Source organism: Monodelphis domestica, chromosome 1 (genome assembly GCF_027887165.1).
Source record: "Monodelphis domestica isolate mMonDom1 chromosome 1, mMonDom1.pri, whole genome shotgun sequence".
NCBI lineage: Eukaryota > Metazoa > Chordata > Mammalia > Didelphimorphia > Didelphidae > Monodelphis > Monodelphis domestica.
This window is the reverse complement of record NC_077227.1, coordinates 741,654,904-741,673,768: the sequence shown is the minus strand read 5'-3', so window position 1 is coordinate 741,673,768 and position 18,865 is coordinate 741,654,904. Positions and strand designations below refer to the sequence as shown.

Genomic DNA, 18,865 nt, shown 5'->3' with positions numbered 1-18,865 from the left:
ACCCCCCTTTAACACTAGGGGAGGGAGAGCACTTTGCGCACAGGTCACTAAAATTGTGTAGCAGCTGTAGGGGAGAGAGGGACAACCCTGGAATTATGGAGATGGACGGAAGTGGCAGAGTAGTGGATAGGGACAGGAATGGGGATGGACCTGGAACTAGGAGAAGTTCTGTTTAAATTCTCCCATAACACCAACTGAGCAACCTGCAACAGTGAATGGAGTTGAAACAGTAGAGGGTCCCCACAAGGTTGAAATTAAGATCCCCCTTTCCCAGTGAAATCTCTACTTGGAAACAAATAAAGAAGCCTCTTCCAGGGGAATGACTTAATACAGGGTTCTTATTATACCCCCGCCCATTCCTTTGCTTCTGAGTAAGAGAATTTATTCCAAAAGTGAAACCATCAAACAATCAGACATGTTTCCAATATGACCTTTATTGAGCAAGAACTGCTAGGACATTTTACATCAATCCACAAAAGGTTGCAAACTGTGCATGTCAGAGGTTCTCCCATGAATGAAAGCCCATCTTAATTGCACCAGTGAGGTAAACATGATTATTCATAAATAGCTTTCTTAAGGCTAGGAGTTCTGTTTCATTATTATTACTATTATCATCAGTATCATCATTATTATTATTAGTAATATTTTTTGGCTCAGTTGAATCTTTGCATAATACATCTCAAGACATCCCTCAGAGGGTCCCCCCCTTCCAACAGCTTAGGAAATGGGAAAAAGAAAAACTTCCTAGGTACATTACATATCATGCATTGTTAATCCCCCAAAGACTGTGAAGGGAGCACACCCTGAGCTTGCATGCAGGTCCCTTATGTTGCACAAAGTAAAATACAGTGTCTGGAGCCCTCATGGGAGAACCGGTTCTGCTTTGAAGCCGTCAATCACATGCATTTTGAAGTTGTCATATGGCTTAACCTTTTGCACCTGACTTAATTCTCTTAATCACTTTGGGTGACTTCTTTGACTATGGCATGAGAGGTCACCTTCTCTACCTTTTTTGTGGACACTAGTTTCTCCTCAAATGTTTCTTCATGCTCTTCCACCTTTTGGGTCACGGTGACAGATTTGGTAATATATTTGGTAGCCCCGTCCCCACCCTCACTGGTGATTTTCTCTATCTTTTTGGTCACCACAATTTTTTCTTCACTCTTGTCTCCCCCCTCTTTTTTTTCCTCTGCTGGGCTCAAGTCAAGCCCATTGGTGACCACTCCTTTCTCCTCTTCTCTTCCACTTCCTTTTTCTTTGGTTTCCTGTTCTTCCTCCTCCTCCTCTTTACCCTCCACCTCCCCATTGATTGCTATGTCTTCCTTCATGGACCCCTTTGAGCCCTGGTCACTTCCTTCCTCACTCCCTCCCTCCTCCTCTTCAGCCTCTTTCTCAGCACCAACCTTAGTGGACTTGGAGACAGTGTCTACCTCCTCTGCAGCTGTTTCCTTTACAGGGGAGCCAGCTTTCTTCTTTTCAGGGACCTCTTTTGGGCTTTCTTCCTTTTTCTCTTCTTTGGAGACCTTCTCTCCCTCAGACACTGTGACTTCTTCCTTTTCATCTTCATCTACTTTTGCTTTCACTTCCTCCACAGGAGATTTTGGCATTGGTGATTTTGGCATGGGAGACTTTGGCATGGGAGACTTGGCTGTAGGGGACAGAGCCACTGGGGATTTTGTTGTGGGGGACTTTGCTGGGGGAGATAGGGCTGCAGGGGATTTTGTTGTGGGGGATTTTGCTGGGGGAGACAGGGCTGCAGGGGACTTGGTTGTAGGGGACTTAGCTGGGGGAGACAGGGCTGCAGGGGACTTGGCTGGGGGGGACTTGTCTGGGGGAGACTGGGCTGCAGGAGACTTAGCTATGGGTGACTTAGCTGGTGGGGAAAGGGCTGCAGGAGACTTGGCTTTCTCAGTTTTCACTGATGTAGATTCTACCACAAGCTCCTTGATGATGATTTCTTCCTTTGTCTTGATTTCTGATTTTTCCTCCTTCCCTTCTAATTCTTCACCTTCAGCTTCAGTTTCTCCTTCTTCTTGTTCACCCTCATCCTTCTCACTGGAGCCTTCCTTTTCAGATCCTCCTTCCTCTGCTTGGTCTGACTTAGCACCCTCATCTTCTTCTTCCTCCTCCTCTTCTCCTTCACCCTCTTCTTCCTCACCTTCCTCAGCTTCTGGGGCAGCAGCCTTCACAGCAGCTTTTTGGGTAGCTACAATTTCTTCCTCTCCAGCAGCCTCCTCTTCTTCCTCCTTTTCCTCTTCCTCTTTCATGGCACTAGAAGCCAGTTCTGCCTCAATTGCTGCCAAGGCATCCTCCATTTCTGACTTCTCATCCTCCACCTTGGTCTCTTCAATGATCTCCTCTACAAATTTATGCTGCACTTTCAGCTTGGGAGCCTCTACTTTTGTTTTCTGTATTTTACTGGATATTGTGACCGAAGGCTGTCTGTGTGTGTAGAGAGGGCCAGTGATGCTGCCAGAAAATGTACTGAATCTGGTTTCTTCACCTTCTAGCAATTTTCTAGGGAGACAAAGAACACGGAAATGAAGATAGTGCTTGAAGTAAGCAGGGTTCCAGAAAACCAGTCTCTTAGAAGCTTAATATTAATAGATCAGAGGTGTCAGAGCTAGGGAACCCTTGGTGGACAGTACACACCCTTGTGGTCACATTATATTTTAGGCTACACCCTACATTGCAGGTGAGCTGCTAGGGAGGGAGGGGCTCCATTTGGTGCAACAACTTGTTCAGTTATCTGATAGAGTGACTGCAGCTCTTTCTCAAAACACTTCGATTCCTCTGGAATATGGCTAAAGATTCATAGGGACTTTTGGGCAATAATTCCCTTTGTTTAAAAAAATTCAGCTCTAGTATCTAGACAAACACCTCCTACTACACCTTGCCACTTAGAATTTAGAGGGGAAAGAGTGATAGCTCCCTCTAGATCAGAGGTTCTTAGTCTTCATTGTATTGATCCTGTCACCCTCTGCTTAAGAATCATGATGAATCATATGCTCCCTTCTTGAAATAATATTTTTAAATAATTGAAAGGAAATGGTGAATTTCTACTAGAAGTTAGGGAAAAATAATGACATCTTTCCTATAAAAATTCATGGACCCCCAGAAACCCACCTAAGGAGCCTTTTGGGAGCTCTTGGATCCAGGTAAACAATTCCTGGCCTAGAGTTTATAACACTGCAATTATGCAAAGCATAAAACTATTTCCAATTGACAAGCACCTACTATATGCTAGACAGGTATTTTGTAAAAAGACAGTATGTTAGTCTATTTTCATTGTCATATGAGTGAAAAAGAAATATGCTTCTTTATTCTAAGCCACCCTCCCCCCAAATGCAGCTGAGTGAGGTTTTTGCTATAGAAAACATGTCTTTATTCGGGACCTTTTGTTCCTTAGAATATCTCAGCTGTTGGCCAATTTGTTATCACTATAAAAATCAGCCAGATGATGGCAATAGCAAGCCAGCACCCATTTTCCTGCATAAGGGGGAGTCCCTAGCAGAGAGTCAAGATTGTTTCTGCTGACATCAGAAAAAAGGTTGAAAACAATGAAAAATAAAGATGAAAATCTTTCCTTGGTATAGGCTTATGGGAATCTTGATCTAAATCCCAATGATTCTGTATTCTTAGAAACTGGCTCAGATTAGATTGGATAAGAAACAGGGTTAAATTTGAAAAAGAGAGAGAGAGAGAGAGAGAGAGAGAGAGAGAGAGAGAGAGAGAGAGAGAGAGAGAGAGAGAGAGAGAGAGAGAGAGATTCTCCCCACCCCCACCCCATTATTCATTCAGTTTTTTGGATTTAATTGAAGACACAGCAATACCTAATGCCATGTCATGATGCTTAAGTACCTTAGATAATGTTTGGGGAAAAACAACCACCACAACAAATCCTGAGCTTTTGTCTCTGTAGGTCTAAGTGTATGAGTGTGTGCATAAGTGTGCGATCAATACCCACTCTCCCAGGCTGCAGTATCCCTTGCTCTATCTAAGTGGGTGGAGCTAGTTTTCCAGAATAGACTCTGCAGTGCTGTGATTATTCCAGACACGTCCACAGCGGGGCTACCATACCTGTATGCTGCAATCTCAATATCCAGGGCCATCTTGACATTGAGGAGATCCTGGTATTCCCGCAAGTGACGCGCCATCTCCCACTTTGTTCCCCGAAGCTCATTTTCCAACTGGTGAATTGTGTCCTAAAACAGACATCCCCAAACCCCTTCCAGTCAACAATACGCAAGCTGACACCCAATTTCCTTCCTTCAGACACCTGGTCTGCCTCTTCTTCGCTCTCCCAGAGCTTTGCTTGCACTCCTAAGAGGTCCCCAGTCAGCAAAAAGCTTTCTGGGCCAGTCTCCCGGCTCCCGGCTCCCACCAGCCAAACCCTCTTTCCCTCTTTCTTACTTTCTCAACAGCTTGAGCGAAAAGCAAAGATTAGAACAGAAACAAACACCCGAAGGCATTTCCAATTTTCAAAAAAGGCTTGAAGCCCTTTGCTAGACAAGGCATTCTAAAGCCAGTCTATTCTTCTGAACCAATGAGGAAATGCACTTTTCTAGACATAGACACGTAAAGACACTTTAAAAGTTACTTTGCCATCTGAAGTCCAAACGATGAGAAAAACAGTAACTTTTCTTAAGAGTTTTTAAGGAACATGCAAAAACCTCGGCAAGATCATAAACCGCAAGTCAACACATTTTAGGGAAGGGCTGGAGAGGGCGCTCCAGAAGTTTGGCACTCTCTGAGAGTAGGAAGGGAACTTTCAAAAAGGTTCCTCCCCCCCCCCCTTTTTTTTTCTCCCGGGCCTGATCAACTCGGCGTCTAAATGGCTAGATAGAGGAGATACACGGTACTCGGTTGGAGGACATAAAGAGATGGGGTGGGTGATCAAAATGGAGAGCAGACTAAAGGTCATAAAGACTGGGAGATTTCTGGAGGGGGCTTCTGAAAAGCAGTATTGTGCGGACCAAGTTAAAGGAGCGAAAAAGAAGGGAGCTGAGATTCGGGAGTGCGAATGAAGATAAGGGGGTGGAGGCAGAGGGGAAAAAGAATCTGAAAGGATTTTTTTCGCTTTTTTCTTTTAGTGGGGAGGGGATCTAGAGAGCCAGAAGGGCTCGGAGAAGGTAATGTGGGAAAACGGATAAAAAGAATGAAAGGAAGGGCAGCGGTGGAGGGTTCGAGGAGAAGGGGGCTGGGGAGCGGACTGGGAGGGGCACTGCGGCTAGAAGACGCTCTCCCTCCCGTCCAAGTCCGCCCAGTCCCCCGAAGTACCTGGTAGCTGCTCAAGTCGTGATTATGGCGCTCCTCGATGTCGCTGAGCTGTCTCTCCAGGGACTCCTTGGTGCCGCGCACTGACTCCAACTCGATGCTCTTGGACTGCAGCTGGCGCCGGTACTCGGCTATCTCTTCCTTGGCGGAGCGGATGGCCTCCTTATTCTGCTCTGCGGCCTCTGTGAGCTTGGCGTAGCGGCACTTGAACCACTCTTCGGCCTGGTGCATGTTCTGGTCCGAGTGACACTCGAGCTGCGAGCGGATCTCCTTGAGCGCCGACGTGATGTCTGTCTTCAGGTAGTCCTTGCGCTCTACCGTGATGTGCGACGCCTGGATCTGTGCCAGCAGGTCGGCCACCTCCTCCTCGTGGTTGCTGCGCAGGAAGGCCACCTCGTCCTGCAGCGACTGCACCTTCTTGTCCAGTTCCACCCTGACCAGCGCCGCCTCCTCGATGTCCTTGCGCAGCGCTCGCACGGCAGCCTCCGTGTCGTCGCGAAGTCGCGCCTCCTCGTCGAAGCGCTCCTTGAGGCGGTGGATGTCCTCCTCCAGATGCTCGGACTCGAGCTGCACCTGCGCCTTCTCGTGGTTCACCTGCTCCAGGCCGGCTCGCAGCTCGCGCAGCTCCTGCTCATAGACGTCCCCGAGCTGCGCGTGGGACGCCTGCTTCTGGCGCAGAGCTTGGATCTCGGCTTCGATCTCTTGGTTCTGCTGCTCCAGGGAATGCACCTTCTCTATGTAGCCGGCGAAGCGGTCGTTGAGGCCCTGCAGCTGCTCCTTCTCGTTGGCGCGTACCAGCTTGAAGTCGGGGCCCGCGGCCGTGCCGTTCAGCAGCGACGAGGACTGGCTGAAGTCTAGACTGCTTTCGGCCGAGCTGAGCAGGGCCGACCCCAGGCCGCCATAGGCGCTCCGGGGGATGGCGCGCTTGTAGGACACAGCCATGGCCGAGCTGCTCAGACTGCCGCCACCTCCGGCTGAACCGCGGGACCAGGACTGAGAGCGGAAGCCGCTGGACGGTGAACCGCCGCTGCGGCTGCTGTAGCTGGCGCGGGTCTCAGTGACCCGCCGGTAAGCGGCCGGAGCGCCTAGCGACTCCAGCGCGTAGCTCATCGTGGACGGCTCAGGGAGGCACAGGCCGGCTCAGCGATCTGCCGGCCGCTTCGCGCCCCCTTATATAGGCGCCCACGGCGCCCGCGGGGCAGGGCGGGGAGCCGCCCCACCGACGCACGCCCCGTGCCCGGGCCGCAAAGGCGCTGGGGGCGGGGCTGAGGCCCAGGGGGCGGGGAAGAGGGCGGGACCAGAGTCCGGGAGCCGTTGGCCCCTTGCCTGGGCTGAACTCGCTTGCTTTGCCGGTTTCACCTCCTCTCTCTGCTGCTCTCCCTTCCCCCGCCCACTGTACAGTCTCCGATCGTCTTCCCCACCCCCCACCTCTTCCACAGTACCACGGCCTGGGCCCTGCCCCCCTCAGTGTTCCTTCCACTTCTAACCCTACTCTCTCTCTTCTCCTTTCCTACCTTTTCAGTTCCCCCCTCCTCCACTGATCCTCGGCCCCGGCCCTTTCTGCGTTATTTTTGTCCCTTGCCCGTTTGGTTCTTCTCTTCCTCCAAATCTCTCGGTGTTTTCTTTTACCCCCAGCCCCTATTTTCTTCTCTGGTCCTTTTCACTCTCCACTCCCGATTTCCCGCCTCCCCCCTTCTGGGTCGTGGCTCTCTATGGCGCTCCTTCCCTTTCTCTCTCCCTCCCACATTACTCCTCAGCTCAGCCTCTTTAGTCTTCTTCCACCACTCACCCCTCCCTCACCTTGCTTCTGGGTCTTGGCCTTCTGAGCCCCCCCCCTTCATCCCAAGCCTCTTCTCTTGCGCTCCTACTTGGTTTCCAGGCTCCAGTCTTTGCTCTTCTGCCCTGTTTCCTCTTCTTCAGTTGCTCTTGCCCTTGTTAGTGTCCCTTTCCTCCCATTCTCAGTTCTCCCCCAGCCTCATTTCTCAGCCGAACTTCCAGACCCCTTTCCTTGTCGAGGTCATTTTCTCTATTTTTTTTTTTTTACCATTTAGTTCTCTTCTCGTTCTGGCTGTTTTCTTTCATTCACCGTCACCCCTCCCCCCATGCTTTCCCACCTGGGCCCTTTCACGTCCAGCTACATCTTCTTCCCTCCCCTACGTCCCCCTCAAACCCCATCTCCCCTACCTAGGAAGGCGCTGGCCCTTTCCCACCTATTGCTTCTGATCTCTCACTGAGCAGTCTTTCCTTTCACCCCAAAGTGTCCCCTTCTCAGATCTTCCCCCACACACTGCAGGCATTCCCCTCGCCGCCGTCCTTCTCTTTTTAGTTTTTCTTTATGTTGATCTTTTACTTCTTTTACCCGTTGCTGCTTTTTACTTTGCTAGCAGAGATCCCCTCCTCATCCCCGTTTTCTTTTTTCCATCTTTTCCTTCGCGCTTTCGGCCTCGCCCCTTTCTCCAGGTCTTCATTCACCCCTCTTTCCTGTATTTGCTTCTTCCTTCCCATTTCCACTTTCTTAAGCCCCATCCCTAACAATTCAATCAAGACTGCCTGACATCCCTCCTCCCTTTCTCAGGCACTTTTCAAATCTCCAACCACCTTCCGCCCCCTCCTCCTTCACTCCTGTCCCCCTCTTTCTCTCCTTCCTTTTCCTGAACCCCCGCTCTTTCACTCCTCTCCCTACTTTCCGCTTCGTCTCCCCTCCCCCACTCCCTGCTTTACACCAGCCGGAGATGAGCTCATTGGAGTCAGGCCAAGCAGAGAAAAAGCCGGAAGACTCAGGGAGGGCTAGTTTGGGGTTTGGGGAAGTGCTAGGAAAGGCTGGGTCGGAATTTTGGTTGCTTGTTCTAAAAGGGGGATCCTGCCAGACGCCCTGTCTTATATGTTGGGGACTTCTCTTTGCAACGGCCAGGGAAGAAGGTAAGGCGTGTGTGTACTCGCTTTATGGCGGCCATCAGGACCAAGGCCAGCGCCCCAGGCTGGCAAATCCGGGATCTCCACCTCACACCAACACCCAGAGGCACAGGAGACCCTTTACTCAGAATTTCTCAGTTGGTTATCGAGGGCTTCTCCCCCCCCCTTCCCTCTCCGTAATAATGCGTTGTAGTGTTTTTAAAATTTCATTTGATTTTTTTTTTTTTTGGAGCCACGTTGGAAATGCACACTGTCTTCTCTGCAATGCAGTGAGCCCATGTACTAGGTGCCGCTTAAAACAGGCAGATGAAACAAATCCAACTCCATCATTCAGCTGTGGAGTAATATATTCTTAGCTTAGGATAGAATGCAGATGGCTAGAGGGAAGCAGAAGGATACAGGGACTGATATTTGAAGGTCAAATAAGAGCTTTGTCCCCTTTTATGATTTCAAGTCAAGAGCAATTCCCTTGTTGACATTTTGTTTCAAATATATATTTACTTGATGGGCATGGGGACCAGGCAGAGAGGTCAGAAAACTAGCTACATTCACTCAAAATCCTAATGAGGGAGAATCCCCTCAGAATCTGGAATAAAGTGGATTGCCACTTTTTTTTTTTGAAACCAAAGTGATCTTTTTCCTCCCATAGCACATCCTTTATTTGGGTGGTTGATGTTAATGGGGAGTATAAGGTCTTTTAAAAATTAAATACATATGTATTCATAAGTATTCTATTCACACATGTGAGTGTCTGGTGCACTGTTGACAAATAAACTTGAAATTCTCTCCACCCCCCCCCATTTATTACATTTTAGGATGAGAGATTTGAAATTAATACCAGGAAGGCTATCATTGTTTGAGGGGCCCACAAAATTTAGTAAGTTGGTTTTAGGAAGAAATGCCTGCAGATTTAAAGAAGAAATCTGCCGTTCCAGGGATTCCTCCATTCTATGTTAAACTAAAATTGCCTTCTTTTCAAAGTGATCTGTAACTCAAGAGTACACTCTATAATCCCCAAAGTGATCCATATGAGGATCAGAATGAGGAAGCTGGACTGGTGTGTGAATTGTCAATTCTCCAAGCAGGTTCCCTGCCCCATCTGTGGGCTGTGACAGAGGGGAATTGAACTTGCTGAACTGCTCTTGCTTCATTAATATGACCAGACTGCAGCACTGCAGTTTGTGTGGGAGAGACCCAAGCACTTTGGACCATTTGGTTCACAGTTGAAACCCCAGGCAAGGTGAACCCCCATGTGGATAACCCAAGGCTCTGAGACCCAGATGGCAAAATAGAGAGCTCATGAATTGTGGAAAAAAAGCTGTAACTTTAAAATCTGGATCAATAATATTTGATCCAAAGAAGGAAAGGTGCAAAAAAAAGAAGAAAAAAACCCTGACCTTTATAGATCTCTGCAAGATTATCAGGGCAGGACTCAGCAGGATATTGTTACTTAGCTAAGACTAAGCATGAAGAAGATTTCTAGAAAGGAAAATTAGTTTCTTGTTACTCTGTGTGTGTGTGTGTGTGTGTGTGTGTGTGTGTGTGTGTGTAAAGATCCTGGCATTTTGGAGAAGTAATTGCAAATGCAATCAGATCTCCGCAATGATAGCACATGGTTAATAGGTTTGTGGGCTTTTCCCTTTATGCATCCTCAGAGCTAAGAAAATGATATGACTCTGCAGATAGATATTTTCAAGAAAATCTGTGTGTAATGCTACAGTTAGCCTGCTTTTGATTGCAACCCAACTGGCCCAGGGATTGTGAAATTTTAAGTTGGTTAGAGAAGGACTGAAAATACCTTGCTAACATATTAAAATTTTTTAAAAAGTGTTCTCAACTAGTTATTGTTGTAACTTGTAACTTAAGAATTATAAAATTACATGTAATCCAAGTAATTTCAGTAGTGAGTACTGGTTTCTTTATATACAAATTCAATCAATTTTAATCTGTGTTTAACAGAATGAGGTATAGTAGGTGAACCTGTCACTTTAAGCCATTTTTATTATTCAGGAAAAAGATTAAAAGCCTAGAAATGACTCTGCCAGATCTGCACCCAAACTATTTTTTCTCATCTTTATTTCATTTTGAAAATGGTCTTTATGAAAGTGACATGAACATTGTCTTATGTCTTTTTCAAAGGTGACAATATATTTCTTATTTTGTATCAGCCTATTAGAAAACTAAGAGATGGGAGAATACTGAGGTACCGGAGAAATTCTTTATACCCCTGTAACTAGAGGGAATTTTTGATAATGCTTGTGTAGCAAATTTCATAAATGCTTGGGTATGATTTTAAACCTGAGCTGAAAATATAATCATATTTCATAATTTAATGCTTTCCCCCACCAAACTATTTTTGTAATAATAGTCATTTGCTTAAGAGACTTTGGAAATTAAGGCAAGAGAGAGGCATATATAAAGAAATAGAATATGTAATATGTACCAAATAGAGTATGTATGGGTAGCTACATTGACTATATTTAAATATGGGGACTTATGTGTAATGAAGCTACTTTCAGCTCTTATAACTTTTCAGGCTGAGGATTGGTTTTAGTCATGTCCTAAAAGAAACCCAGAGTCTCTTCCAATGATAGTGTAGACATTAACTGTCAGGCTCAGAGATGTCTTTTTGTACTGGCATTGTAAGTGTTCCCTAAGTTCAGTTCCTCAGAGAAAAGACTCTTCAGGTTTAGTGGTCATGGTGGTGGGAGAGGTCTATCTCAGGCAAAATTTTAAGATGCTACACCTAGAGCTGGAAAGGTCATCAAAGGTCATCTGGTCCAAATTTTCTTAACCTGGAGTCTATAAACTTGTTTTCAAACACACACATATGTATAATTGCATTTTAATATTATTAATTTCCTTTGTCATATCATATCAATCTTATACATTTAAAAATGCTTTTCAGAGAAGTCCATAGAATTCACTAGACCACAAGATGTGTCCATGTGACCCAAAAAGGGTTAAGAATTTTTTATCTTACCCCACTTTGTTTTACAGATAGAGAATATGAAGCCCAGGGAAGTGAATTGACTTACCCAGGGGAACATAGATAGTCATACTTACAGGCAGATTCACACTCAGGTCCTCTGACTCTATATCTAGTGCTTTTTTCCCCTCTGTATCCTAATGTCTCTTATTGAAAGAGGGTTTGATGTTTCATATGTTTTAGATTTCCTTTTACAATTCTTTCCTTCTTTTAAAGGAGTGAGAATGAGCAGAAAGATGTATGCACAGCAAGGAGATTCCAAAGAAACTTATTACCTGCTATTGTAAGAAATAACCATCATCCATATTGGTAATCCCTGTCTATCAGAGAAAACCAAATTTGCCTTCTCTGGGCTGGGGACCTAGACAGTCAGTATCCAATGGCTGGATTTAAGTCAATTGATAATGTTTAAATTGCTCTTTGCTGATGGTTCCCAGGAATGTTGCTGTAGGAAGGGGGGAATGCAGGGAATGGGAAGGGTGGTGCAAAGGAGACGATGGGGCATGCATCACCCTGGGGCCCTGAGGACTTTTTCATAGGCACACATGCCTGGCTTTGAAGATCAGCCTTTTTAGAAGCATCAGAGCTTTCTTGATTTCCGTCATTGTGCATGTTCCTGGCTCCTTCTAACTAGGCTAAGTTCATCCAGCACTGCACCACAATGCAGCTTTCCCCAAAGCACCTTATTGAGCTATTGAACTGTCCACTTTCCCTGCAAAGGGTATCTCAAACTTCATTTGCCTGATTTTTGTACTCAGGAGTAAGTGATTTCATGGAAAAAGACATCCTACATCTAAAAAAATTGTCAGAAGAGATAAAGTGATAACCTAGCTTTGGGATCCCCCAGATTTAGGGGAAGAGCTGCAGCTTTTCTCTCTGACTTACCTTGCTGGATTTTTTGCTGTGTAATGCCTTCACACCCCCACCATTGTTCAGTTCTGCTGGAAAGCCGGAGGAGGGCTCAGAATTCATTTTCTTTTGATGCAGTCTTGCCAAAAGGGATTCTAAAAATACAGCTCAGGAGACACACGGACAAATGTTAATGCCGTATTAATTTGCAGCATGTTTTTAATTGGCTGCATGGCTTTTCTCCACAACGCTGAATAGTTTGATTTTTTTTTACACTTGAATTTTTAAAAACCCTGCAATGCACAGAACTTTGCATCAGCTCGATCATATCATATTTATGGTCCTCTTTATCATATGCCTGACTTAGCAAACAGTTAGAAGCTTTTTACTACAAGCTTGGAATTAAATTGGGGTTTAGAAAACCAGAACAGATAAATGTTCAGGCAAATTTGAACTCCATCTCTTGAAGCAAATAGACCCTGGCTAGTAAGGAGCAAAGCAGACATCTCAGCTTAATTCCCTTTACTGTATTAGCAACCTTTTCTCAGTTGCTTTTTCTGCCAAATCATGAAGGCTCTGATAATCAGTTTTCAGGACCAGGAGGAAGATAAGCCAGGGATGTGCTGGAGCTAGCTCCTATCAGGTCACAAAAGTTGTTTGTTAAATTTACAGTATAAGTCTTTACACTCCAGAAAGTGGCAAATGCTGCAAATCACGGTCTGATTTATTGGTTGATTGTCTAGGCTCAAGAAATGGATGGCAAAGTGTTAATTATAGTGATTAAATTTAAAAGTGTGTTGTGGGAAGCAGTTGGGTGGCTTGGTGGATTGAGAGCCAGTCCTAAAGATGAGAGGTCCTGGGTTCAAATCTGGCCTCAGACATTTCCTAGCTATGGTACTCTGGGCAAGTCGCTTGACCCCCATTGCCTATTCCTTACTACTCTTCTGCCTCAGAACCAATACACAATATTGATTTTAAGATAGGAGGTAAGGGTTTAAAAAGTGTATTGTGAGTACTTTTTTTGGAGAGTCAGTTGTAAACCTTTAAAAGTACACCCTTTGGATAGGTCAACTTGTACCACATTGTGGGCAGACCACACAGAAAGTGCTAGTTTATTCCTCAGCACTCACATTTTAGAAAATACATTGATAATCCAGAAAGTGTTTAGGGGAGGGCAACCAGAATGTTGAAGAATACAGAGAATATGACATACGGAGAACACTTTAGGCACCTGGAGGTATTTTTCAGTGAAGGTTTAAGAAGTACATGTTTCAAGAAGTTTCAAAAGTACAGTGAATATAGTGCTGGATTTCAAACTAGGAAGATTTGAATTCAACTTGTGCCTCAGATACTAACTAGCTTTGTGATCCTGAATAGATCATATTCCTAAGTTTCTTCATCACTAAAATGGAGTGGTAGTAAGAACAAACTTTCAATGTTGCTGTGAAGGTCAAATGAAGCAACATATATAATGACCTTTGCAATCTTCAAAGCCCTATGTTAGTGCAAACTATTATCATGGCAAAGGGATCAGACTTGTCCCAATTTGCAGAAAGTACAGATTTAGGTTTGATAGAAGAAACCCTTGATTACTTCTCAAACTCAAGCACTGCCTTGATTCCTCCAAATGCTAGTGCCTTGCCCCCAAATAATAACCTTATCTCTTTCATATCTAGTTTGTATAAGTCCACATTTATATAATATAATGTACTTATATGTCTATATGAACATATATATATTTATGTGTATATAAATAACAACACAGATAGCTATATCCACCCATCTATCCATCCATCATCTATCTATCTATCTATCTATCTATCTATCTATCTATCTATCTATCTATCTATTCATCCATCCATCCATTCATCCATCTATCACCTATCTATCTATCTATCTATCTATCTATCTATCTACTTATCTACCTATTTACCTATTCATCCATCTATCCATCCATCCATTTATCTATTTCTCTCTCTCTCTTCTGTTGTAATTGCTTGAGGTTATAGGTATAAATATTCTTTACACACAGACCTACAGACACACATGCATATGTGTATGTTCATCATGTTATCTTCCCTGGATGAACTGTCTCCTTGAAGACAAAGAAGTTTTTACTCTTATTTTTTTCATGTCCAGTACAGTATCTTAGTGCTTAATAAATACTTGATAAATGTCTCTTGCTTGATTTAAAATGAATTAAAAGGAAAATCATCCTAAAAATTAGAGCTATTCCTGGTGTATTGGATTGAATTCCCCTTACTTTAGGTCACCCTGGATATGAATAATTATCAGGTATATTGCAGAGGGGAATATTCAGATATCAATTGTAATAGATAGTTTATGAAGTCTCATTTAATTCTGAGATGCTGTGGTAACATGGAACTCTCTTGAATAATTTACTTTCATTCAAAATGAAACATCACTAACATCTGCTAACTAACATTTTTAGGCAAAGAAACTATATATTGCTGTTATAATTTCTTGTTTTTAGTGGGGAAAGCACTGGGCCAGAAAGCTAGGGGTCAAACATTGTCTTGGTTTCCACTGTACCTGATCTCAAACAAAGTTTAGTATCTTGCAAACTTTGGTTTTCCCATTTGTAAAATGAAGGTATGATACTAGATGGTCCTTATGGTTTCCTTATGCTCAGAAATGGTAAGAATCTTAGTTTTTGTGAGATCTATTTTAAGGATTTGGGATCAAAGGAAAGAAGCATTATGTGGCAGGGAGGTAAATATAGAGTCAGAGGACCAGGCCTTGAACACTACTACTTTCTCTAACTCTTTGACCCTGGACAAAGCACTTAATATTTTAACCTTAATTCCCTTAACAATAAATTAATAGAATTAGATTAGATGATCTCCAATGTCTCCTCAAGTTTTATTAATTTGTATTCGAGGACCCTTACCCCAACATCCCACCAATGGGATCAGAATCCAGTGTTCTGTGGTCCAAAGTTCTTCTTTGTCCAGACATTCTTTGCTCTATGTTCATAGATCCTTCTGAGTTTTGACATTCTTTGTTCTGTTCTAAAATCTCTTCCAACTCTAACATTCTTATGTTCTGTGTTCTAACACAGATTCTGAAAATTCTAGGTGTTGAAATAGAGCATTGCAACTGAAGTCAGGAAGAGGAGTTCAAATCCAGCCTCAGATACTAGCTGTGTGACCCTATGCAGGTCACTTAACTTTTGTTTGCCTCAGTTTCATCAATTGCATAAGGGGGTTATTAGGGTCTACACCCCATGATTATTCTGAGGATCAAAAAAGATGATATTTATAAAGTGTTTAGCACAGCATCTGGCACATAATAAATGCTTAACCAATGTTTGTTTCCTTCTGTGATTAAATTCTATCCTCTAAGATCCTTTTGTTTCTGACATTTTACATTTCATGTTTTAATGTCCCTTTCAACTGTTACATTCTATATGTTAATCTAGAATTCCATATTCTAAACCTATTCTCTACTACACCAGAACTTGTATGAAGTGATCTCTTATGTCCCTTGTAGTCCTGAATCTACAGTCAGGAACAGGTTTTTTCTTTCTGAACATGGGTTAATCTACCCAGCAGAACTATGACCAGTGGAGGTCTTGGAGGCCTTGTCCAGTTCTCTCCTAGCCCCAGCTAGTGCTTTCAATGTAGGGAACAGACCTATCCTCTATCATCTTCAAAAACCAGTATTCAGCACCTCTCTCCAGATGGCATGAAATTTAACAGATGTTGGCCTCTCCCCTGAGAGTTCACTGCCAATTTGAGCCAACACAGACCCCAATAAAGACTAGAAATTTAGAGCACACAAGAAATAATAAGAAGGCTGTTATAGTATGACTCCAATACTCTGGTGATCTCAGTGTGGGTGGAAGCCATGAGGTTAGTTAAAAAGGTACCATGGGGAACAGCTGGTGGCTCAGTGGATTGAGAGTCAGGCCTAGAGATAGGAGGTCCTGGGTTCAGATGTGGCTTCAGACACTTCCTAGCTGTATGATCCTGGGCAAGTCACTTAACCCTCATTGTATAGCCCTTAACACTCTTCTGGCTTGGACTCAATACAAAGTATTGAGTCCAAGACAGAAGGTAAAGGTTTTATGAAAAGAAAAAAAAAGAAAGGTAACAAGGTCAAATTTATTTTTCTTGTCTTTTTGCCTTTCCTTTTCCTTTTCTCCTTTCTCTCTTCCTTTTGTCCTTATTTGTCTTCAGTTTACTAGTACCTTTTATGTTTAGAACACAGCTCTTTTCCTAAATTTCTTCCCTACCATGAACCCAACTGAAACAGTTATGCAACAATGACAACATGTCTAAAAGTTTATGCAGCATTATGTGTCTGCAGTCCCCCACTTGTCTGCTGAGAGAAGGAAGGGAGCTGGGTTTCACTATTTGTTGTATAAAACTAAGGTTGGCCACTACAATTATTTGAGTTTGGATTTCTTTTAATGTTTTTCAGTTACATTAAAATATTTTTATTATCAAATATTCATTTTCTACTATATATCTGTTCTACAAATGAAAAATGAATGAAGAGGAGGAGGAAGGAAGCAAGGAAGGCAAAAAGGAAAGAAGCAAAGCTTAGAAAGTAAAAAATAAAGGAAGGAAATGAGAAGGTGAAGGCGGGAAGAAAGAAAAGAAGAAAGGAAAGAGGGAAGGAAGGAAAGAGGAAAGGAAGGCAGGAAGGAAGGAAGAAAGGAGGAACAGAAGGAAATGAAGACTCCCTTAATCACCTTAGTCAAGCAAAACATATCCACACACTAATCATATCCTCAAAACATTTTTATTCTGAATATTTGTCCATCATCTTTCCTTCGGAAGATGGGCAGCATCTTCCTTTATCAATCCTCTGAAATCATGGTTGATCGTTTAGTTGATCAGAGTTCTTTGTCATTCAAAATTTGTTCAGTTTTATAATAAATTATTATCATTTTTGTATATGTAGTTCAGGTTTATTTCTCTATGTATCAATTCTTATGATTTTAAGATAAAATTAACAGAACTGGAAAAGATTTTGGAGATCATTAAGTCTAATTGTTTCATTTTATACATGAAGAACATAAGGCCCAGAGGAGATGCCACTTTCCCATGGTCACACAGTTAATAGATCACAGGGCTGGGATTTGAACACTGGGTCCTCTGAGCACAAAACCAGCAAGCCCCTGAATTTTCCATTTATTACAAAATTTAAAATTTGAGATTTAAAATCTACTGAATTTTCTATTTGTCTCTAAATTGCTTCCATTTATCATTTCTTACAGTATAGCATTATGCTGCATTTTGCCACCAGAATTTTTCCATACCATTTGATGGACACTCATTTAATCCTGAGCATTTTGTTCCTATTAAATGCTGCTATCAGGATATTTTGTTGTTTAGTCATGGAGTGATTTCCCATTTCTGTTCTCATTGTGTCCCTATTTTACAGATAAATAACTGAGGCAAATAGAGGTTAAGTAATTTGCCCAGGATTCCATAGCTGGCTGGTATGACACTATTTGAACGGTGATCTTCCTGATTCCAGGCCCTATGCAACATGTACTGCACCACCTAGCTGGCCTATCATTAAATACATGCATACCTACATTACATATATGCATACACATACATACACTTTTGTGTGTGCTTAAAATTTCTACCCTTATGCTCAGTTATACATCCAGTAACTGGAAGTTTGCTGTACATCAAATGTTATAGGTGTTTCAGTGACTTTTCTGTTTTCTTGTCTCTTAATTATGATATATCTAATGACCTTTTCTCAATTCTCTTCCTTTCAGATGTCTCTATAGCCTCTGATGCTGCTGATCATCACTCTCTTCTCTTTGATTTTCTCTTCTCTCTAGTTTTTCCTCTAGATTTTTTCTAAATTGTCTAACTTCTCTGTCTCATTCTCCTTAGCTTGATATATATCCATATAATACTTCTGAATAGTAGTATGTCTCTATACTTTGTCTTAGGCTCTTCTCTCTTTCTCTCTCTCTCTCTCTCTCTCTCTCTCTCTCTCTCTCTCTCTCTCTCTCTCTCTCTCTCTCTCTCTCTCTCTCTCTCTCTCTCTGGTTTCATTTTCTGATCTTTATATAATCATTGACTCCTCTGATTTGTTTTTATTCATCACTAGCCTTTCTACTCTTCTTCAGATTCGCATCTCTGACTGTATAAATTTTAATTAGCCTGAAGTAATTTCCTACCCTTCCACTCATTAAGGGAAATGTTTTTTGGAGGAGGCACCTCAGAACCTAATTGAACAAGGGCTATTAGGTGGCTCAGTGAATAGAATACCAGGTGTAGAGACAGAAGGTCCTGGGTTCAAATCTGACCTCAGACACTTTCCAATTATGTGACTCTGGGCAAGTTACTCAACCCCAATTGCTTAACCCTTATTATTCTTCTACCTCAGTTCGGATGTTTAGTATCAATTCTACCACAGAAGTTAAGGCTTTAAAATATTTATTTAATTTCAAATATTTTCCATGATTCCATGGTTCATATGCTTTCCTTTCCCTCTTCTTTCCCCCCTCCCATAGCCAACAAACAATTCCACTGGATTTTATAAATCATTTGTCAAGACCTATGTCCATATTATTAATATTTGCAATAAAGTGATCTTTTAGAGTATACATCCCCTATCATGTCCCCATCGAACCATATGATCAGGAAAATATTTTTCTTCTGTGTTTCTACTCCCACAGTTCTTTCTCTGGATGTGGATAATGTTCTTTCTCATGAGTTCCCCAGAATTGTCCTGGATCGTTGCATTGCTGCTAGTAGAGAAATTCATTACATTTGATTGTGCCACAGTGTACCAGTTTCTGTGTATAATGTTCTCCTGGTTCTGCTCCTTTCACTCTGC

General features: G+C 43.0%; 1 protein-coding gene and 1 long non-coding RNA gene across 2 annotated transcripts in view; one reads left to right on the top strand and one right to left on the bottom strand.

Annotated features, from left to right (window-relative positions):
• Positions 1–414: 414 nt before the first annotated feature.
• Positions 415–6,969, bottom strand: NEFM (neurofilament medium chain). The gene is made up of 3 exons (XM_007477824.3): positions 5,281–6,969; positions 4,081–4,205; positions 415–2,517 (listed from the first exon to the last, which is right to left on the bottom strand). Exons 1-3 carry the CDS (start codon positions 6,385–6,387, stop codon positions 954–956), a joined length of 2,796 nt encoding a protein of 931 aa, XP_007477886.1. The 5' UTR covers positions 6,388–6,969; the 3' UTR covers positions 415–953.
• A 63-nt stretch (positions 6,970–7,032) lies between these two features.
• Positions 7,033–18,865, top strand: part of LOC130456868 (uncharacterized) — a 36,974-nt gene continuing 25,141 nt past the window's right edge. Inside the window, exon 1 of the long non-coding RNA XR_008915915.1 lies at positions 7,033–8,196. This is a non-coding gene — a long non-coding RNA (uncharacterized LOC130456868). The remainder of the gene's footprint in view (positions 8,197–18,865) is intronic.